We start from the raw sequence: 24,163 nt of genomic DNA, 5'->3' as shown, positions 1-24,163 counted from the left end.
AAATTCCGGTTTCGAAACTATGTTACGAATTAATGACATCTTACAAATTCAAATCGTTAATGATGTAAAAGATATGCACCTATTACATCCTTATAATATTAAATGATAGTTCTCTACTCGTAAATTGGCCTTTGATAATAGACGTCACTAATTAATGCTGGATGACGTTCATGAAATATTTAGAGTTGATATAATTTAAATTAGTATTTTTTATTACCATGTTCAAATAATATGATTTCCAATATATCTTACGTATTATATTAACATATTTTTTTACACATTTCAGTAACATAAATATCCACAGGCTACCAACAACAATAAAGCTATTGTGAATTTTTTCTAAGTGAAACATAGTGCATGCAAACTTTGGTTAAAATCCCTTCTCTATAAAGTTAATAAAAACTTAAGAAGAACTGCTTTTAAAAGAATACTCAATCACTTAGTATGCTCCACTGCTTAGAAAATATAAAAGAGGCTTTCCTTCTGTATCTCTGCTTTTTCTCCAAAGATTATGTAAGAATGACTTATTTGTCACTTAAAAGGTGCATGGGCGCATTAACATCTTTGGTGCATGAAAAATCTCAACTTCAATCGCAATGCTTCATCTGAAATGTTTTTCTTTTAGTACTTCAATGTACTTTGGCCTAGTAAGTTTTGTTACTTACTCGACGAGATACATGTGGCATGTCCGTACATTTTGCCGCTAAACGATGCTAGATGCATATTCCTTGAGCAAGAATAAGAGAAACGTGTCATACAAACATGCTAAAAAATTCTTTAATAGAAAAATTATAACAACAATACGAAATAATAATAGACTAGTTTTCGTTCGATACAGTATAGGAACAGATAGGCGGTTTGTAAATATCGTTCTCAAATACTTTTGAAATTCTATTGTTCCCATAACATTACCTAATGCTTTGTATGAGCGATTTTTAACTTTTTATTGGACATTTTCCTTTTCTTGACCTATATATATACAGAAATATACGTGTACACATACAAGTTGTAACAAGTAGCAGCTACAATCACTTCAATAATTCCATTTTTTATTCTTATTCGCTGCTTCACATTACACTTTTTTCTATCATTCACACTTTTTGACACTTCTACATCGTCCTCGATTTCTTACATGGAAACCAATTTTCCTTTCGTGACGAAATTTGTGAGTAATTTCAAAACAAGCTCGACTATGCGTATATTAAAATGATAATTGAACTATTTTTAAAGAAATTCTACCAGTAAACATGGCAGTTTAATTATAGGAGACATTCGTTTGAAATAGGATAAATGTTGTGTCGCGGTTAACTCACGTGGATTTATTCCTCTTCGGGATCCATAGTTCCTCACACAGCCGCCTGATCTTCGCACGACCGAATATCCGGTGAGTTAATCTTCAACAACTTGTATGCAATGAAGCGAACAGAGAATAGACAATCCTGAACAATGAACCGTGTTAGATGAATGAATCTTAAAACGCAGAGCAGTGCTAACCAACCCAAAATATGTTCGAACGCAGAATTACTGCTATTTAGTAGGTATAAATGTGAAACGCGTTCTTGAACATCAGAAAATATAACTTGGTAAATACTGAAGCATTGCATTTTGTAACATTGTACTATCCGCAGTTTGATTTTGTTTATCTTTTGTCAATTATTAAATGAAAACAAATTATTCCTTCTGGTCCTGGTATATCTATAGGTCCCAAATAGATTTACATTTTTATTGTTTCAGCATAACAAACCTCGTTAAAAGATTTGTGTGCACAATGTGTTATCATCCATCGATTAATATCGCAACGCGTTAGGATAAAATTAATCTTATGGTTATTTCATGTAAAACGTATTGAGAAACGATGATTATCGCAAAAATTATCAACGTCGCAACTACATATTGAATTAATAGCCAGCACAGATAATACATGAAATTTAAAGTGACGATTCTGCACGGAATAATTACAATAATTATGTACTGTGGTGGTACATCGTTGGATTCGAATTATCTAACGCCTTTATTTGTCAGAAGAAGATTAAAATATCTGTAAGAAAAGCGGGCAAGCAATTTAATTTTCGCAAAGAAATGATGTTTTAAATAAATTTTTCGCACAGATTTATATTATAAGACACGATATAACTTTAATTTGAATCACTTTTTCATATCTCTTGTCGTTTACGATCTATAAACATTTACATAGAAAGCCGACTCAAACAAGAGGGTTGATTTCTCCCTTAAAGCAAAAATTTCTTTCTTAAAGCACGAATTACGGCGAAATTCCTTAGCTGGGTCTAACGAACACTCGTGTAGAGTCTCGTCTTAAAATCGATGGTGTTAGTCAAGGATTGTTATGAATATGAATCTTCTAGAATCTAGAGCATCATCTTCGATGGCACGTCCGCGCGTACGACTACAATGTCGATACCGAGATTCAAAGGATGCATTTTCTAAAAGAGAGCGTTTCTGACATCAAGAACACGTTGGTTGGCATAGCGTTCTCCGTAATTGCGAACAGCAGCGAATAAATTACCGCTATAGGCATTCAAAGTCTTGATTATCTCGAGGTATTCCTTGTTCCTGTATCTCATGGTCGCGATTAAGCGAAACTAACAGCTCGCGTGAACGAAACATTAGAGGAATTCGCGCAAACCTTGTATACATACGCGATACACGTCGCACGTCGCTCGACACACGAAAATTTCGAATTCAACGTATCATACGCTTCAGCTTGATCGTCAACGATATACGTTCTTTATGTCGTAGGCAATAAGGACAACTTACATAGAGAAATTTGATCGAATCCCTTTTCATTTCTGTAATTCGTGTGACTTCATTGAACTATCGCGACAGACTATGTGTTTGCTTTGGAAGTTCGTAGTTGATTGGCTCCTCAAGCGAACTTGCGAGGCTGAGGAGCAGTTCCTAGATGGATAGAGCCGATTCTGTTAAAAATTGCACGAAGTTGATTGGGTAACTCTCTAGACCAACCTTTTTAAGGCGTTATCGTCTATGTTCGCTACGGGTCCAAGGGCAATTTATCTCGTTACGTGGGAGGCCTGAAAGTCCTCGGCTTCGACGTTTTCCAGGTTCGCGAAATTAGGCCTTGCTATTGTCCTCTTTGTGTCCAAACAGCTAGCGTCAATGGTACTTGATTCTATAAACAAACGTTTTCGTCTAAGAACGGAACATTCGATTTTCTCGACAAATAAGCCTCGAACAAAAACATTTTGTTCTGTGTGCTTTTCTTATCTTTCTATGAGAAATCAGCTCACGCTCATCCGTATATAACTTTCGGACGCGAAGTGCGATTTAAAACTGCAACTCGATAAATGTGGAACTCATCAGAGTCAGAATCTAAAACTCCTGAACCCCGTAGGTATAAGAAAGATATAGAGTTCGATATAGAGAACGTATAGAGTTCTGAAACGCCACTAACGTATATCAAAAATCCCACGGCTATAGAGCACAGTTCAATTCATTAATAAACTAATTTGGAAATAAGCATTTCCGACTCCCGCGAACAAATAAGCAAAGTAGAAGATCTAACGTTCGACGCGATACATAGAATTGTCGAACCATATACTTTAAAACCAAAACAATTATTTACGATTCTTCGCGAACATAAGCATATCGACGATTTCCATTAGCCAAATATGTAATACCATTAGCCAAAACCTCGTATATATCATTACTAGATACTTACGAAACGAATATAGCACTTGGTAGTAAAAATGCACTGTTAGAGATTAAGATTCCTTCATTAGAAAGACGAGAATTGAATTTGATTATAGAGATATCATTCCCAATGCGTGGATGAATGTTTCGTTCAATTATAAATACGCAATTGCGCTTATAATTAGTTTTCGTTGATCTCCTTGTACGTAATATCCATCCCTGGAACAGAAACCAATATTGTGAATATCAAGAACCCAAAAGGTAAAATAATATTGAAACGGAACATAACCGACTATCCTATTAGCTCTGAAGACAATTACTTAACCAGTATACTCGCGAATATATGCAAATATAGAATACCGTATATGGATAATATACGGATGCTGATTCACCCAATGTATTAAGATATTGCACTTCTCGAAGGACTACCCCTTGGCGGGGGAAAGAAATACACTGAATACTGGTTTATGGTGTATTCAATGAACATGCGGCCATCAACCTGACTGTCGTAAAATATGATCGATGAAACGGGTGCTGTCTATGAAAGTTTGACAACTGGTCTCACTTAAGTTGTGGATGTTCTGCATGCTCTGGCTGCTGCGGTAGACTGATCGATCCTGATTCCGAAGTCTAATCCTGACTACTGAATTGTATCTCACTGATTGACTGACTGACTGTTGGATTATAAGTAACTGAAGCGCGACTGACTTAACTGAAAACTGATTGTGTGTATATTTTTACGTGTATCCGATAACGATGACACTGCATTGCGCTGCACCAGTCGAATTAACCTTGGGCGATATACTCACGAAGAGGAGTGGCGAACGGTAAACTGTCGACGACACTGAGGGTACGATACCTCCGAACGATAAGAAGATTTCGAACTGTCTCCAATTGCTGAGACGAGATTTACGAATGGTTGTTATGAATGGTCACACGATATCTTATTCTGACCGCTGAGAGTTAAAGTCGATTCGAAATATAAAGCTCGACTGAAACGATCGTTTCAACTGATCGTTTTAATTCTACGAATGCTTGGAGATGTTTACAGGTGAAAGGTACGAGACTGATCTTGCCAAATTCGACCTAGAGTACCTAGCAAGGCGCAAAAAGGATGCAAAAGTATACATGTTGCTTGATTTTCACCAAACGCAAAAAACTAGCCAATCAGCATGCTCGTTCGTTGGGTGTCGCTAATGCACTTCCGTGCGCCCGAAGCACAGGAGATACTTGTCGGAAAAAGGATGAGCGATACTTGGACGAACGTGAAGCTTGCGATCAATTAGGTAAGAGGGTGCCGTTTTATGACAAGCTTGGCTGTTGAGAACATCATGGACATGGAAAATTAAAGTCATTGTCCCGACCTAGAAATTAACCTCTTGTCTGTGGAAGTGTGCGTCATAAAATTAGCCACGAAAATCCTCAGGATTTTTTTGTTTCTACCGATGGAACACTGACTATATGTTGAATTGCGACTGAAGCCAACGCCAGGTCATTCCTTTCCAATGCATCCGCGATATGTCCCTGGTGAGTTATTTAGGCCTATTAGATCCGTGGTGCGGCGAAAATAGGATTATAATTACAATGACACATCTGGATGCGCATGCACTATAACCATAGCTTAACGCAAGGCGCAACGTTCAAATAGGATTTATAAAAACGTTTCCTTTAATGTTAATTTGACGAAGCGAAGACAAAAATAGCTTTAACTGTGACGTATAACATAGAAATGAAAAGAAGTCTCGCGGGACGGCACAAAGGCACAAGAGTACTGCTCTCTATCACCCAACGTCACGCGTTGCTATTAGGTAGTTCGGAAATAAATCGCTGTTTTCAAACACGATACCCTAATTTGTATTTTTTTATTTGAAATAAATTTATTTGTTCAAAATAACATCCGTCAAATTTAATACGCTTTTCCTAGCGAGATACAAGCTTTTTTGTATTCCATGATCATAGAAATCTAGAGTTTTCGGGATGATACGATCCTCTTTCTCTTCGAGTCTTTCATCGCCATTTCGGAATCTTTGAAACCAAAATTACAGCATTCTTCCGGTTATCGCTCCTTCACCAAATGCAAAATTAATGTTTCGTGCAGCTTCAGCTGCACTTTAAATCATTTGAAACTCACGTAAACAAACTGCGTGAATTTGCTTTTTCTACGTGAGTACACAAGATTTAGTAAGTAAATAAGTTTTGGTTATGAAAAAGTATGAACTCAATGTTAACTTTGTTACCGTTTCCTTCAATATTTATCGGATTTTTCTTTACTTTTGATTACTTCCATCAACCTGTTAGAAACACTGTTCACTAATTTATTCGTTTCGGATATCCGTCTGACCTTTGGATTTTGCTCATTTTTTCAGTTCAATTTAATATTTTCTATAGTTGGCTTCTCTTGATCGTCAACTTTTCTTGCTACAATTCCCCACAGGTTCTCGATCGGTTTCAGATCAGCACTCGATGCTGTAATAATTCTATTCCAAAATCGAACCACTTTTCCGCAGCGGCGGCTATACGAATAAAAGCGTTGTCTTGTTGAAAACTTGCCTTTTTGTTTTTTCTACTTCAGTTACGAAAGTTAATAACTCGTCGTGTAACCCTATAGCGTACATTTGACGCATTACGTAAACAACTTCGCTTTTCACTTTCTTGGAAATATCGAAAAAACGATGCAGGAAATACGTTTGAGCTTAAAATTAATCGCAACACCGTAAATATATGTAATGTAAATATATCCTTAGTAAAATGTAGGATAAACGCATTTCTTAAAACCAGGATCCTACATCTGTCGTTTCATAACGTTGCAGCTTGTTTAATCCGCAGATGCCCTTTTTCAATTTGCATACGTAACCACATTTACCTGAGACAGCGTAGCCCTCGGGTTGCGTTATGTATACATATTATCTCCTTCAATTCTCTATTGCAGCATTCGCTGAATATGTATACGCTGTATATGTATATGCTGAATCGCTGTATTCGCATCGAAATGCTTCACATTCATATCCATTTTATCTACCATGGTCAAGCGTGTCCTCTTTTAGGCGCGTCATCTCTTATCTTCCGTAGTTTATTCTATAAGCAAGTTACTGTATTTATGGCTTCGCTCCAATGTTTCTTCTCGAGATTTGTGACAATCAGCACGCGGCGTGCCATTTCAAGCAACGATCTATTTTTCTGTTCTACCACGTGTGAATAACGTTCTACTGCCACCCGTCCCCCCCCCCTCCTGATGCAACGTCGAACAACATCTTTTCGCTACATGTTCCAAGACATTTCCAACGAATAGCAGCTTATAGACACGTTTTGTCCACACCGAGGCAACGTAATCTAAGGAACATTTGAATTTTGTATTAGGTTTCAGGCTATTCATCGCCAGTAACGTGTATACACTGAATGGACATTTGTTTTCGTTACCTATTTTTCTTTGATCTTTACCATTCCCAATGGGAACAGGAAACAAGCGACGACATTTGTTGCCGGCAACGAAAACAAGAAAAAACTTGGAGAAACGCTCGACAACAAACGGCGACCTTTTCAAGAAACACGGAACACCAACAAAATGTTTCTCGTTGCTGCTTCACTGAAAACGGTACTTAAGATCCACAATCGGTCGAGTCTTGTTTTTTTTATTCTCTTGGAGAAGGTGTTCGTGACACGTTCCTTTCGGTGCAGCACTCGCAAGTTTCTCGTTTTCCACGAGATTCATTTTGATACCAATCGCGAACCTCTTTTCTTCCAATTCTTTAATTGCGTTCGAATCTCTGTGTCTAAAGTACATAGGCAGTCTCGTTTATGGCCACGCTAGCTCTTTTCACGATTGCTATCTCGTACAATTCAGAATGAATATCAGTCTTTCCATCGTAACGCATACCTGCTCAAAGCATTGTAATCCCCGCAGCCATTTCACGCCGCACGCCGTAATTTTTCTTTTTCTATGCACTGATACATCGTAATAATCGAAGCCATCTGAATCATCTAGATTGAAAATATTTTTCATCGATGAGTATAATTCTTCGTCACTTCTTTCTCCATCGTACGAGTCAAAAGTTAATCGATGTCTTGCTGACGATGCTGTGTTCATTTTTGTTTCAGTCGTTTAATATTGTCACGTGTCTAGAATATACAGTACCTCACGAAAGTATCCGAACGCTTGGCACGGAATTTCGTTTACGAAACGTTTTTGCCATCTTCTTCGCATACTTTCAGAATGTAATTTTTCCTTTTTTTTTTTAATACATTAGACACGTTACGTGAAACTTTTCGAAACTTCGTTAGCACCGTAATGAGACACGACTATCGTATTATAATAGTGAAATTTGAAACCAATTCGTAGATATATTTAAGCTAGAAGACATTTATTGCAATCATACGCTGAATAAAAAATTAGTGAACAGCGGCTTTAATCATGCAATTAGTACTAAAGACGGTCTCGCCACGTATTCTAGCTTGTTAATACAGTGAATAAATGACTCTTGCTTATATCTTCTTACTCTCTATAATGATCTTCTAACTTCTATATACGTTCTCAATTTTAGCAACATAATCGCGATAGTCGTATCTCGTTACTAATGAGATTAGAAAATATTTTTAATTGTAATATACACATAAATACTTTCTAGTAGAATTCGAACGCTTTCGCGAGCCACGATTGTATTTGATAAATAATTCTCGGATTAGTTTCAACTCCAATTTTTTCAGCGATTTAACATGACGAGTTTGATACATCGAAAGACGCAGCACGCAAACGGTTGCGTCATTTTTTTTTTTTTTTTGTGTAAACTGCAGAAAATTGTCCACTACTCTTCCTACTACCACAATAATTCAACATTCTTGAGTTCGATAAATTTTATTTTCTTAACTTCAAAATGCCATGAAATTTCCTTTTACTTTATCCTTCTTCGCCTCATTTCTATGAAGAATATTTTCAATGCACCTAACCATAACCACCTACGTCTAATTTTATATCGCATCTAGGATATTGTAAGCGCTCCTCCGCAAAACTAATACCATAATTCTGACTTATACTCCTTCGTCCGCGCAACAGTGATGTATCCTTATCGTTTTATAAAATTGGCGCCGAATATTGAGAAACAATATGGCGACGTCCAAGCAGCATCGAACGCTTAACGACGATTTTTATTTTCGTCAGTACAAAAGTCATGGTTCCAGCCATATGTTATACCTGCATTTCTGATTACCTTGCTGGCGAATCATCTCTCGTGCAGAATAGGTGATCTGGCGATGAGGAAGTTGAGGCTTTCGCACGAATCACTTAACACAGACCTAATCGGTAAGCAAAGTCCTGTGACCCTTTTTTCATAATTAATTTATCTGTCGTTATTCGTAACAACACCGACGTTGCAAAATATCTCGTATATTCCTAAAGATCCTATGTCCCGATGTTAGCGCATCAAAACGCGAACTACGCTATCTCGTGAAATCTAAAGATCGATACACGTATGGCAATATATTTCGCCGTAGGTTACTTGAAACTGATAGCCGTTTCGTGAAATTCATGTATACTGAGAGTCGTGCATTGCCGCGTAAGCAGCACCGCTTTAGGGGCACGTGCTAAAGAGACTTCCGTGACAGACAATCGTCAACGAGGCCCAGAGGTTGGTTAACAGTACGTGATACGGTAGCTTTAACGTAATCTGGTTTCCTTGACGACGCGGAGGACGCTTCGCTAGAACTGTCTAATCGCTCGGCTAACCTATCGATATGTCACTTTCGTGTTAGGAATTTGTCATTTAATCGACCATTAACCAATTACGTAAGTCCCTTACATCACTTACGAAAGTCTACCTCCCTCTACATCGTTTGCGAAATCAAACGTACTTCGACTGCTCTCGAACCAGTTTATCAATTATGCTACCTTCGTGTTCGCCTTCAAATGAACGTAGCGGATTTTACGCTTAGCGTGCTGCCTGCTGCGAGCTGTACACGCATGTGTGATCATGAACAGTCTGAAATTATTAAATTTAATTATTATTAAATCGGCTGATGTTTTTTAGGAGTGGGGTGAGAGGGAGCTGCGAACATATCGGTAATTGCGATGTTGTGTGTGGAACAGCTTTTCTCTCCTTGGCTGTCTGCCCGATAGCCGAATCCAGGAGTAACCCTTCCCAGTGTTCTAATATTTTTTTTCGAAAGATCGCGTAAAAAGTTGTTATCTCAACGAAGAATCCATGGAATTTGCTTTTAAGGATAATACTCGCGTATCAGATTGAGATTCGGATTAAATCGACACAATGAAGAACAGAGCTTTTAAACATTCACAGCAACCACAAAAACATATAGGTCGTTCGACGCTGACTGCAGTATGAAACGGAACATCTTGAGGGAAGAAAAAGTGTGAGAGATTGAGGGAAGATAACTTATCGATACCAATGGACAGCGATAGACTTTTCTTCAGTTTAGAAGCGATTTTCGAATGTTGACGAGCGGAAAGCAAGCTGCGGCTGCTGTGAGCATCGACGCACGCTTCGTTAACGCAAGGAATCAACTCGTTCCGACAGCAAGCCATGAAGAAACAATAGCGCAAAGCAAAAATTATAGTATATTATAGTATATATAGATTTCTAGATACAGTAGGCTAGATTGTAGCCTACTGTAGCACGATATCGAGTAGCCCTTGAATATGATTAAGCTACTTAAAATAGTCCTTAGTCTAGGTATTGTACACAATATAAAGTGGCTCACAAAAATATTCGAACGCCCCTAAAAACTTTTCATGTATACAGGGTGTCCCGTTTAACTCTGCCTCCCTTAATTACTCTCTTATTTGTTAAATATAAAATATACAGTAAACATATCGTACAATGTTACATGATACAAGAAAATGTTTCGAGAGAAAGTCATTGTATTGTAAGGAAGAAATTAGACTATGAAAGTGAATGTCATCTCTGGATCACATCTTTTGAAATTTGAGTAATTTGCAACGTCTTTTCTTTTTTTTAACGGAGTGACCTATTTCCTTATTTACTATTAAAAAGATGAAATCAAAACGCATCTAACCATGACTCATACCATATGAGCTTGAAATAGTTTCATAAGATTTGGCAAATAAACGACTAAGATGGAAATTCACAGAGAATGAAATGCAGAAGCACGATAAACGTCTCAATCGCGTTATTTGTTATCGTAACGTGCACTCGACGATTCAAAAATGACTGCAGACAGAAAAATACGTGTTTTCACCGCATGCCATACTATGTATATGCATGTATACTCTAGCATATATTTTCAGATCGGATTCAAATTTCGCCAATATAATGATGGAGATCGCATCTCATTACAGTGCTAATGAAATTTCAAAATGTTTCATAACATAACACGCGCGCAATGATGTACTGAAGGCACGTGGAAGTTTTCGACGACAAGTGTACGAATACTTTCACGAAGCGCTGTAAATCGAAAAAGAGAATGAAATTTGTTCGTTTGAGGCTTCGTTTCCGAGGAAATTGAATTTGAAAATTCAACAAGTACTCACGTACTCCCCATCGGACGTTTCCAATATGAATATCCTATTCTATGTCAAACTCAATTTTCTCGAAAACGAGACCTGAAACGAGACAATTTTTTTTTTAATTTATTTGTGCACGAAGAATTGCCTCCCGCTCAATTGCATCACCTGAGACACGTCATACGTAGATAAACTCGTATACACTAGCACTTGCGACGCTTTGCTGTAATAGTGCATCGTTCGTTTTGAAAAGTTTTAACAATTCTACAGTTTCGAACGCGATTTACGGAATAAAAGTTGTTCGACTGTAATATTCTCGAATCAAATATTCCAACGGTATCATATGGAAAAATATTCAATCTCCTCGCTGTTTCGATACGAATAAGATAGCGAATTGAACTCTGAAAAAGAGTTACGTTTACTCTCGATAAAATACTTGTCGCGTGGCGATAAATTATTAACCTAGAAAAATCGCTCAAAGGGAAATATGTTTTATTCGTTCGTTGGTTTTTGTAACTATAGGCTTTTAACTTTAGTATAAAAGTATCCTGTACGATGTTTAAATAAGGTTTAAACGATGCGCAAGTGTTTCCGTTTTGGCACTTTAGTTATAAAATCACATGTAAAAAAGGATGACATAAAAAGGATAGCTATTTGCGATAGTCACGTATCCAAATGTCGAACTCTGCATCAACACATACATCATATGTTCAAAGTCCGCACATTAGGCGCTTGATCCATATTTCTTCATCACAGTGAGCGAGTGAGATAGCCTATAGCTGCCTGACCGATATTCGTTTGTCAGGTTTTTAAAAACGGCACTATTCCAATTAGGTATACCATTCCATATTTCATCAGTTTTCTATATTTGACCTTAAGTTTAATTAATTTGATTGGTTGCCAGAACCCAATAAAAGTAATTGCTTATTTTTCCTGCAGGCTGTCTTTTGGATGAAAGTCGCGTCCATGTCTTTGCGAAGGTGTATCTGTAAGGATAAATATGATGGAATAGAAAATTCATGTTTTATGGAATTTTCCAGTATCAAATTTCGCCAAATTTGGGGACTCGAGTTTGGTGTCCAAATTATAAGGCTCGATGTTCATGCTAATTAATCTTCTGTATACGAAAAGTGATGAGCAGTTGGCTTAACACTTCATTAATAGAAAATTCATATTTGTATTAGAATTTTGTAACTGGGAGAATAACATGAAATAAATTATTTATAAACAAAAAGTATTTCGATAATAGCCGATTAAATAAGATGCATGAATTACAAAACAACAATATACTACATCGATAGCGAAATAATAGAAATTTTAACAAAGGTTTAAATACCATATTATAATATACTATTGGCGATCATTAGCAGTGGTGAACGAAAGGAAGTTTATAAAATAAGAAAAATTAGAAGATAACGTAATTTTTAAATAACGACTTCTTATTTAATAAGAGCGATAAATGAAAACTATACGTAAAATGGAATAAATGACTGTTGCGAATATGATGATAAATTTTTAGTGCAAAAGTTACTGTGAGTAATAAATATAAATTTTCAACTTTTCTTTGTATAAAACTGTATACTGTGTGAAAATAAAGAAATTAAATTAAAGAAAATAAAGAAAAATCAAAGAAGTAAATTTATGGAACGCTAATTACATCGAAAATAATTCGATATCGTCCGATTCTCGTTTTACGTGTAATCCTGAAATGCCACGTTGAAAAATCGTGCTATCTTATTATTATCGGATACTCCAAAGCACTGTTATCGCATAACCCCGTGAGCGTGGATTTTCCATCCCCTGGTCACTTAATATCCCTTAACGGTCTCTATAACTGGCATTGGTGGTTCATTGTCCAGGATAAATAACCGATCTAGCGTGGTTTCGGCGTAAGCTTCGATAATTCGATCTGCCGACTTTGTACGTCAACTTGTTAAGCCGCATTAGGAGGGTGGAACAGTAGTATCTCCCTCGAAAACCACCATTTATTTCTAATATCTGTACAGGCTGCCTCAGAAACAGGTGACCAAACTTCGGAACCGTATTCTACTCAGCCTGTGCAACGGAAAGAGATCATATAAACCAAGGAGCCAAAGAGTAATGGAACTTTGTAATAGGCTCTGTTTAAAACATGGACCGTGAAACTTTTTTAGAAAACCTTTTCACGTTATGAGTTCCTATGAGGACAGATACAAAGAAAAGTTCTTGAAAATAAAAGTTTTACTTTCGACAGATCTTATAAAATATGAAAGCAAAAATTTTTCTATAGCAGGAACGGATATTTTGCTCATCAATATTAAAAAACTTCTCAATTATTATTGTAACAGATAGTGAATACTAGCTTCTATGATTTTTTTTTGTTATGAAAAATATATATATATGCTTCTATTGTACAAATCCTAAAATATCTGTTCTACGATAACACTTTTTAAAGAATTACTGAATTTTGCCCGAAAAATTGTCGATATTTGAACTGTTGTAACTTCGTGAAAAAAAAGTCATGCAACAGTCCGCTTGGATTCGTTTTAAATGACGTGGACTCTATTTTCACGCATGACATTGAATTTCAAGGTCAACGTCAAGATCAATTTTGCGGTTAATTTTTTTGCAGATGTCCACAGATCTAGAGGTGATCCATAGAGCAACTCTATGGCCTCAACTAAATAACTTTTTTACACCCTGTACATTATAAATATTTTATTCAAAAATACGCGGTAATATTGTCGCCGCTCATCATCGTACATTTCGCATGTTCGAACTTCTGCAGACAGAATATTTCTTTTTTCATAACATATCCGAATATTGCGACGTGAAAAATACAGTTAAACGTTATTATTAGGAAACAACATTTACGTATTTTCAAACTGCAATAAATAGTTCATATTTTCGTAGAATGGACGACACGATATTTAAATCATCCCATCTTATAGAAAGCGACAAATACAGAGATAACGCTGTGTCCGAATATGAATGTGAGTAACGTAAATGCGAAACATGTACAGGTACCAGCATCTGCGTTAGTTACACGTGTGCAATTCACCAAAAGCGTTGATACGTTCGTCCAATATCTTCTTAAAGCGTTATAACGTGAATTTCACAATTTTCAGCAAATTCGAGTAAAGTGTAATTTCGCAACATATACGACGGATTTAACTTCGAGTGACATATTTCTCACTCTCTTGACTTAAGGTATAAGGACCTGGAACACGAGCCATTACACGTAAGAGAGATAATACGTTTAGAAGTAAAACATTTACTTAAAGTCTTCCCCTTAAACACACTAAATATGCGTATAAGACAAGCGCCGTCTCAGAAGACTGTTTTCAACTTTCTGTTCACTGACGAAGTCAATGAAATTTTCATTGTGAAATTTAATGGAAGCAGTAGCACACGAAAGCATTCGAACACTTACCACTTAATTCTGTTTGTCGATCTATTATGCGCATTGTACGAAACTTTTTTTTAAATTTCGTTGGTTCAGTAATGACACGCAACTATCGCGATTATGAGACTAAATTTTGAAATCAATCCTTCAATTCATATAGAGGTTATGAGATATTTATTGCGAACATACGCTTAAAGGGAACATATCGAACTCGCCAATTTTGATAAAACTTACATGGGCGATAGATGCCGAAAAAATATCGACACGTATTTTTTTATATCGGACGTCATCCACATCGAAGAGATGACAGTATTGCTCAAAATTGAGGGTTGAACGATACGTTTCTTGGACTATCTCCGACACTGGAAGGCGTAGTAAAAAATTGTTTGAAATTATGCGTTTGAAATGAAGAATAACGTATTAAAAATTCTAATTTTTTCGTTAACTTTTCTTGCTAAATGCTATTATCTTTACAAGGAAAAAATATTGTTTGTTAATACGAAATATTATCAGCTCTTATCTATAGTGTTTAGTCAAAGTTCAGAATTATTGTGTTAAGAAGAAACAAAAATGTCAAAATTATATAATTTCTATATTTTTGAAACGTAATAATAAAATATAACGAAACAAAATGTAATTTCTATTCTGATACAATCTCTTTCTCATCATACGTAATGTTCGAGTGCCAAGTGACGAGAATTTTATTTTTCCACTCATTTGTTGTATTTATTAACCTCTTAGATACGCCTGAATTTTGCACGGAGCTATTTATACGGCACAGTTTGACGCGAATTACTCGTAAACGATACAGCACTTCAATCTGTGACGGATAATCTTGTTTCCTACGCAAGCACATTGGAATGAAGATTTTGATAACTAAATTAAAAATTTTTTCTTAAAGATATAATGCATATACTTTAGTTTTAATAATTTACTTTAATAATTAATAATACAAGTGAGTGTAATATATTTTAAAGCACGGTACGACACATAAACCCACGTCACAATTTTCACACTCATATCGCGATAGTATTTTCCAAATTGCTCTTCGTGTTCTATTTTGAAGCGACATTTTAGGGTTAAAGATTTTAAAAAATTATAAGGGTACAGATCGGAATGTTGAAAAGAGCATCTAATAATAGTATATTTATATTAACGAAAAGCAACAATTGATACCTGATACTAGCATATCAAAAACAATGACTATATATTCTGTCTGTATATTGTCAACACTGTTATAAAATGTTGTGGGCAATAAAATGAGGGCAAAAACAGTGTAAAGCAAAACAAATGAAAAAGATCAATTAGTTCAAACGGTGAACGTATAAGTCAGTAGAGTGAGCCACTATAGTGGCGCGTCGTAATATAAGATGATATCCGCGAAAGCACTAAAGTGGCGGAAGTACCTAAGAGGTTAATTGATATAAGCTGAGCTCGAATAATTCTTGAACTAATTCTTCAAATAAAAATAGTTTCGACATTAATAACTAAGATAAGCATAAGGAACAGTTTTTCTTTGGAAGAAGTTGCATATAATTCACTCCAGTATCATGCGATAAGCCAGTGTGATCAGTCAGTGACAAATTAAAAAGAATGATGTCCAGCCACCCATTTCGTTCGACTCGCCATTCATCAATCACAATTCGAAGTTTTATATTTGTAACTGTAAATGTTATTAGTTCTCATCTAATGCAGTTTTATTAGGATCTAACGAAAAATATAAACCTCCATTATTAAATGACTCACTGAGTACCCAAAATTTTCTCTTTCATTTCTCTTCATTTCTCCAACCATAGATTTATATATCTCCTGTTTATTCTTCATTCCATTTCATAGGAACATTTTTGTATCGTATGGAAAACAACAAAAAGCGTAAACTAGCTTCAATGAAAATGTTCGCATTTTTGTATTTTTGACTACCATAAAACTCGTTATGATAGTACTAGAAACGACACTAACGAAAATTACTAATTGTTATGTCATTTCTGATAGCCAGCTACTCAACGTGCTTTATTTATAAAAAAATTATAGTACACATAGCTGTCAAACTAATCACTTCTGTCTAGTTAGAACAAATGAAAAATAATTACAGTACATTAAACTTACGTAAGCAAACATTCATACAAATGTATTAGAAGAAAGGTAGTTCTTAAAATACTGCTAATGTCACTGATAAATTATGCTGCTATTATATTGGCACTAATCGAATTAAGGTTTGCATTACCAAAAGGGAATCAGAATTGGTACAAACATTTATACAAAATTTCTTGCCGCATAATGCTTTAATAACTATGGTATATTTTTCAAGACAAATATATATGAATATTAATTTATTAAAACAAATATATATGGGACTCGAAGAGGTCAATATATTGGAATTAAAAAATTATAGAGAAACAAAATTTGTAGATACTGTATCTATGTCGTACTTATCAATTTATTTTCCCATTGTTTTTTTGACCTATCTTCTGTCTATAGTACTTTTTTATTCCATTGATAAATGGTTTCCATTTGTTCAAGATTAATGATTGCAATTGGTTGTTTTTGTGTTACTATAAAATTGAAAAGTCATAAGCTATTCTTATTATAAGCGGCTATATGGGATATAATAATATCCTATATATATATGATATGTACATATATAGGATATATGAAAAAACTGCTGTCGTATCAATTACAAATTGTCCGTATATTTGACTTCACTAATAGTAATAATAGTAGTAATTTTAATCATTGTAATCATAATATACCGCATGGTGATGGTCATAATGGCGTACGGATAGATAGAATAATCGCAACAATAATGCAATTATAAACTATAGAAATAATAATTATTATAGTATTTTTAAGAAATCATCACTACCATCTTTGGGAAACAATGTGCAAGATGATAAAGTAAAAGTAAATGGATGGAACGTAGTATTAACCAAAGGAACCGAAAGTGATGGAGGAATTCTTGCACGAAATTAATTCACGAATCTGTTTAACATAGCAATATTATCGTTATAATAATATTGGAATCCCTATTATTTGTAAATGACCGTCCATACGTATAGCATTCGCTAAAAATTCTATTTCTCTCTTACTCGCATACACTCCGCGCGCGCAATCGATTAATCACTCCCTGTTCCTTTCCTTCCATCCCAGCGTAATAGAAACTCTTTTTCTCCACCAGAAAACAGTCTTTCGTTGCACTAGCTAAATGTCCTCCTCTTTGCATCTACTTACTACGAATGCGTTTTCCAGTGTTTCCGATGTCCAAAATATTAAAAATAAAGCTTCTTAAAAATTAACCATCATATTTCAAGAACATCGTAAAAAAATGTTGAAACGCATTCAAATAAATAAGTATGACGTATTATTTATTTATCATATACCACGTCATATATTTATTTACATACAAATAAATAAATGAGTGTACATTTCGTATCTTTTTTTTCTTTTTTTCTCTTTTTTTTTCGAAATTCGAATCTCGCCCTTATTGATACATTATTGCCGTAGACTTTTTATTTTTCAGTTACGATGATATATTAAGCAAAATATGCCCGACATTTAATAGTAATAAAAACGAAATCAACTTTATAATCACTGACTTACAATTCCAATATTACCCAACGATTAAGAGGAAAGCTTAATATGTGTAATAAACTTTGTACACGATATACGGTATAAATCGAAATTCAATTAAAAACGACATAAAAAAAACTGCAATTATATAAAAGAAAAGATGAAATGCATAACCATTCTTATTCCAATTTACATTTGATACAAAGTCAAAAGTATTTAAAAAGGCAAGCCCGATGTAAATTACACATAGAACTATTCAAACTAAAATTATTTCTAGCAGAAAGTTCCGTATAAAACTTCATTATGAATGGTAGGACGCACTTGCGATATATGTACGTGCGACGTGTTTTAATTTGTTTCTTAATTACAAAAGTCACAATTTCAAGGTACAACATTTATAATTCAGTTTGATCAATAAGACCGTCGTCATGAATACTTCTACTTTTGAAATTATGAATTTGCGGATGAATAATATTCGTTAATTCGTATAATATTGAGCGAGTAAGTAGTAAGAAAAGGAAATTACCATTTTTCTATGCATGACGTTTTATCATATATAATATAATATAAATCGTCCTTTATTCGAATATTGAACGCGTTTCCTTGATTGCTTGTATTATTTGCTAGAAGTAAATAACACACGACTATATCCAAGCGAATACCTTTCGCAAAGAGGAGGGTGCAAGTTAAACGTAAGAAGTATAGTAGTAAATCTTAGAAAAAATAATGAAACAAAAAAAAAATGTTTTCTTTGCACCTTATCACTTTACGTCTCAAAAACTGCTAACACAAATCTATTACTTGTAAAAAATGCAATTTATCCAACGCCACATATTATATCGTCGTATTATCATCGTCATCGTCATTATTTTAAATTGCAGAAGTAGAACATATGAGTCCTTCGATTACTACAAACTATACAGTTAATAACATTAGTAATTATCTCCCTTATTCCTAATTTTAGTTATAACATTTTAGTCCATCGCTATTCTTCCACTATTTTACTGTTAAAAACAATGTCGTTCTTCCACTTAGGTCTAACATAAACTTGATGCAATGATACATATATGTTGATTACATATGCATGTATCATGAGAGCAATCTTTCCAGAAAAAAAATTAATAGTACGTCAATTATAATAATCTTTATGAATGGAAAGAAAATATATTCAATAAAAAATGACTTTAAAAACATACGATACATACATTCCTTCGCATTCGTTATATCGCTCCTACTTTCACTCTTGCGCGCGCGTTCTCTCTATACTCTTTCTTCCTCGAAATGTAAATCGCAAAAATCCATTCACACTGCATTTTGCTCGCGTATTTGCACTTACAGCTATCGAAATAGTTCATATTTCTCTTATTATCATAGAAAAGTTCAGCCACTTGTTACAAACTCATTACGGAAAATCTCTTCGTCCATACAAACCAAAGCATTGATATTGCACAGTTCTTTCGCACTTAGAGTAGTACGATGTAATAACTCCTGTTACGAGTCACAATAACGTATCAAGTTTGTTTTTAAGATTATTCCAAATTAAAAATTCGACTTGTCTTAAATCGTTCTTTCTTGTTATTTATTATTTCGAAATTATAATTCATGCAAAGGATTCTTTCATGTATAAGAAATATATTTAGCAATTAGTAACACGATAAATTAATTATTATGAAGTAGAATAAAGTTTTGTGCATATATGATAGCTTTTTTTCTTATTTACTTTTCTCTGTCAAGAGGAATATTACGGTAAAGAAGGAACATTTCTTCTGCCATATGCTAAGTTGTATCACGTAAGATGAACGGTTAAAAAAGCACAGAAATATTTTTATAAAATGATATTTTTATACAAGTCCCTTGTATACTTTGCAAGAACAATCGAAGACATTGTTGAGATATTTCATTGAACATTTGGTGTTTTTCTATTAACGTGCAATTACTCGAGCAAACATATCGATATAGATTATAATGGTCATGTGGATAAAAATGATAGTAGTTATGGTGGAGGTGATGATGATGATGATGGTAATAATGATGGTGGTGGCGTTGACGATGACGATAACAATGATGACGTCGTCGGCGACGACGACGACGACGACGACGTCGATGATAGCGCAGAAGACGACGACGAAGACGACGTCGACGATGATAATGATAATAATGACAATTGTAGTAAGACTGAAAATAATGACAATGTTGTTGACTCCAATAATAACATTGTCTGCTTTCCATGGCTTTAAATCCTGGCAGTGAAGAACGAATTAACATGAATGGCGATGATACGTATCTCGATACACGAGAAAGGTTTTGTGTCCTTATTCGTAAAGATAATTTGAGGGCCAGATTTGGCCTCATTCGGGATCACCAGTTAGCCATGCCAGGTTTATTTAATGTCATGAAGTAGATCTGGCACGCACTTCCACCTTTAGCTGACGAGAAAAATACCTAAAATAAACAAACACAATGTGAAGCTATGCTATAGAAAATAAAGGCAGTTTAATTATAATATGTATGTTTTCATTATTACTATCATAATAATATATTCTTTAATATGTATGTACATGCACATACCTTATCATTACGCTCGCAAAGGAACTTGAGCCGTTGAGCTTTCTTGTGCATGAAAACACCATCGAGGTGTCCACTTTCTACGCTTCTAATCTCAATAGCTTTGTTGCCCCAGCCCATAATTTGTCCTGTACCAATATATGCAACACTAGTGGGCATTTCTCCCCATTGTAGAACCATGGTCTTGGAAAGTCTACCATAAGTGTTTACGTATACACCTTCATTATCGTAACATAACAGTAACTGCATGCCGTTACTGTTTGGTAATGCCACAATACAATGTGGACAAATGGGGCCCTGAGTCTACAATCGATAAGAAACGTCTTAATGTAAATACAGGAAGAAGCATTGACTATTTTTAAGTCATATTATAAGTATTCTCTCACGTGTTTTGGCAGGTAAATATCATAGACCGTTGCCGAATCTAAATCAACGGCATGAAAACCATCAGCACTACCGTAAATAACTTTCAACCTTGTACCCTCTTCTATGGTAAGATCGACAAGTAGTGGTCTATGCGCTAATTCGCCGAATGATTTAAAAGCCATGAATTTGTGATAAGGTTTAGGTGCCCAAGCGTAAATTTCTATGGAGTCTTTCAGTGCGATGACAAGAAACTTTATTCTCTCATATTTGACTATCTTGAAATGTACCGCACCTTGAAGATCGCCAACGTTAATCCAACCATTGCGTCGTTCAACTTGCTGAAATATGAAAAAAAGTCTGAGCATATTGAACATATTTCCATGTGTATGTATCGTCGATACATATTAAATCAATCATCGATCAACGAAATCGATCGACAAACAAAAAAAAGACTTACATCACTGTGTCCATCGGTTCGCAAGATTTTACTTTTGAGCCAAGAAAGATAATATACCCGTACTCGATTCTTCTTTCCGCTAATTGTAACCAAAATATTTTGTCCTTCGAGAACTTCCATCTGTTGGAACCGTCTTCTACTTATTAACTGATATACTTTGCCCTGACCACTTCTATCCAATAGCACCAAACCATTTTCAGTACCAATTAGTAGATTTACTCCTGCAAATATTTAAACGCTGATTTAATTAATAAGGATTGCGTAGAGGGTTGCGTAAAATAACGTAAGGTAACATGTTCGTTTCTTAAATATTGTATTCCTTATGTAATGAATTTACCCCAAAGTGCAGCGCACAGAATCTCACTGTTGAATCGTTTCTTGTATTTACGTATTTCAGGTGTGTCAGACGCGAGGTCGTGGCTGGTTGGTGTCACATTAACATTTACGTGAGACTCCCTTCTAGCTGGTCCCGCGCCGAAACCAAAGGTCAGGAAAGATCTTTGCTTCTGTTGAAATGCAAGTGGTTGTGGTGATTTAACTGCTTGCCGATACTGCAACAGAAAGTATCTTAAAATTGAACTGGAATACATAGATTTAGAGGATAGAATGCAAAATAAATCATTCAGAAAAATACACGTGTTATTACAGGAGATGATGCAACCAAGAGACAAAATACGACAACTGATAGGGTGTAAAAAATAGAAAATACAATAAGACGTACACCTAATGAGGTAGTAACATGCAATAAAAGAAGTAGATGATACTTATCAGACTTATAGAGATCATACAAATTTCCCAAACAATTTGAAGCGAGTAACATACATACAACAAATATACATGTTTCACACACTACAAATACCAAGTGTACAACGTAAAAATTGTTACGGTGAAAAGAGAACAGAAAGTATTGTGCTTTTTATGGGTTAGGTTAGGGTTAGGTTATATATATCCTGGTATCTAGAATGAGAAACACGAAGTAAATTTCAGAGTAAAAAGGGATAATAAAAGTTGAAAAAAGTAGGAAAATAGGTAGCAAGCCTAAATAAAAAAAAAAGGAGGAGTATGAGCAAACACGTAAGAAAGATAGAGGTGGGGAGAGAGAGAAAGTGATAGCTAGAGAGAGAACGAGCTGAGAAAAGCGCTGTGATTGTAATTAAATTAGAGAATCATTTCATTCGCACGATATCTAGGAAAGGGCCCACAAAACCAAATCGAGAATACGACGAGATAGTGTACAAGATATTGACATTCCATGCACGATGCACGGTGAGAGTTAAGAAAAATAGTAGAGGATTTTGTTGCGTTTCCGTCCTTTACGCGCAAGAAAATATCCTACAGAAGGAGGCAGAAGCAACACCGAGCTAAATCAATATCGACTGAATACTTACATGATAATTAGTATTGGGATTGGGATGGTCAGTAGAAAGGGTCCTGCTCTTCGGATTAGAGCTTCCACGCGTCCCAAACACACAACAGAATCCTGAATTAGTCACGCTGACAAACATAATGCGACTATGTGCGCAGATTTAAACAACGCACAATAAAACAATGTAAAATAATATAACATCCGGTACGCTAACTTTCTTACAATATCAAATTTTCTTTTCCTTGCAAATTAATAGATGCCAAGCGTTCTGATAACGTTCTATTACTTTCGGCGATTTATTCTTTCGACTCTTCGTATACGATCCGTTGAGATAGAACAATTGGTATAACTTTTAAGAATTCGATCACGGCGTTGCATCCAAACAAAAAAAATCGAGAAAGTTGAAGATGAAAGATACGGAACTTGTATTGGGAAAAGTAACCATACATAATCTCCGTATTCTTTTTCTAAAGCAAAGTTTATAATTACTATATAATTTTATGGTCCAAAGAAAAATGAGAAAATCGAAGAATTAAAGAAGAATGTAGAATGAAAATCAATTGAAATGATCGAAGAAGATCAATTGAAAGTAACTTTTCGATTATTAATTGGTACAGGCTGTGACAAATCTAGAACAAAAACTGCCACGTACTTCGTACGTGAACAATTTCTAACGTTTCCAATATTTCCTCGGTTTTTGTAATCATTATTAAAAGATATCGTTGAAGGTAAAGCAATATTGATATATAGAGAGTATTTGCCAGTTGACTCGAAGTGTGATTATGAGTCGGCAATGTCATTTTAACATACAGAGTATAAAATTAATTGAATTTCCTTACATAAATAGATAAATGGAGCGAGAAAGTGAACTCCTGTTTTATTATATTCTTACTATTTTATTCGTGGCAACCAGAATCAGTGTACTTAAACAGTGGTACTAATACAGTACTCATACACTACATATACAGGATATTTAGCACAAACTTCGACATAGTTATTGTGTCAATAAAAAAAGAACAGGTCATCCTCGTTTATTTAAACAGCACCATATAATTTTTTTCTATTCAGTGCTGTAATGACAGTTGTTATAAGTATTCTAATAGACTTTTCCTTAATAACTCGCTCAAAAAATTATCCTGAAATGTGCTAAGGTTCCTTCTTGACATCCAAGCCACGCACGAATATGATTCGATAATACCTTCAACTGAATGGAAACGATAAATACGTTTCTCTCACAGGCTTCATATTTTTTTATGAAATTATTGGAATAGTTGTGTCCTGTTACAAATTTCCAAATTTCCAAAACTTTCGTACAACCCA

General features: G+C 35.0%; 1 protein-coding gene and 1 long non-coding RNA gene across 17 annotated transcripts in view; both read right to left on the bottom strand.

Moving 5' to 3' along the window:
- Positions 1-222: 222 nt before the first annotated feature.
- On the bottom strand, positions 223-4,290 carry LOC122572071. Of its 2 annotated transcripts, XR_006318368.1 has the most exons (6): positions 4,235-4,290; positions 3,698-3,888; positions 2,983-3,148; positions 1,314-2,916; positions 666-727; positions 223-605 (listed from the first exon to the last, which is right to left on the bottom strand). It is a non-coding gene; the product is annotated as an uncharacterized LOC122572071 (long non-coding RNA). The 2 variants fall into 2 exon arrangements; XR_006318367.1 differs by having other exon boundaries at positions 666-2,916.
- Positions 4,291-17,192: 12,902 nt separating this feature from the next.
- LOC122572066 (serine/threonine-protein kinase mig-15) overlaps positions 17,193-24,163 on the bottom strand; it is an 87,227-nt gene continuing 80,256 nt past the window's right edge. For 13 of the 15 annotated variants that reach the window (XM_043736611.1, XM_043736610.1, XM_043736612.1 and 10 more), the window contains 5 exons: positions 21,815-22,028; positions 21,478-21,698; positions 21,041-21,358; positions 20,658-20,957; positions 17,193-20,531 (listed from right to left, as the gene is read on the bottom strand). In XM_043736611.1, coding sequence (XP_043592546.1) covers positions 20,448-20,531; positions 20,658-20,957; positions 21,041-21,358; positions 21,478-21,698; positions 21,815-22,028 — 1,137 coding nt within the window. In that variant the 3' untranslated portion in view covers positions 17,193-20,447. The remainder of the gene's footprint in view (positions 20,532-20,657; positions 20,958-21,040; positions 21,359-21,477; positions 21,699-21,814; positions 22,029-24,163) is intronic. The other 2 variants (XM_043736616.1, XM_043736625.1) reach the window with 1 other exon arrangement.

Source organism: Bombus pyrosoma, linkage group LG10 (assembly GCF_014825855.1).
Source record: "Bombus pyrosoma isolate SC7728 linkage group LG10, ASM1482585v1, whole genome shotgun sequence".
NCBI lineage: Eukaryota > Metazoa > Arthropoda > Insecta > Hymenoptera > Apidae > Bombus > Bombus pyrosoma.
This window is presented reverse-complemented; position numbering and strand designations above follow the sequence as displayed.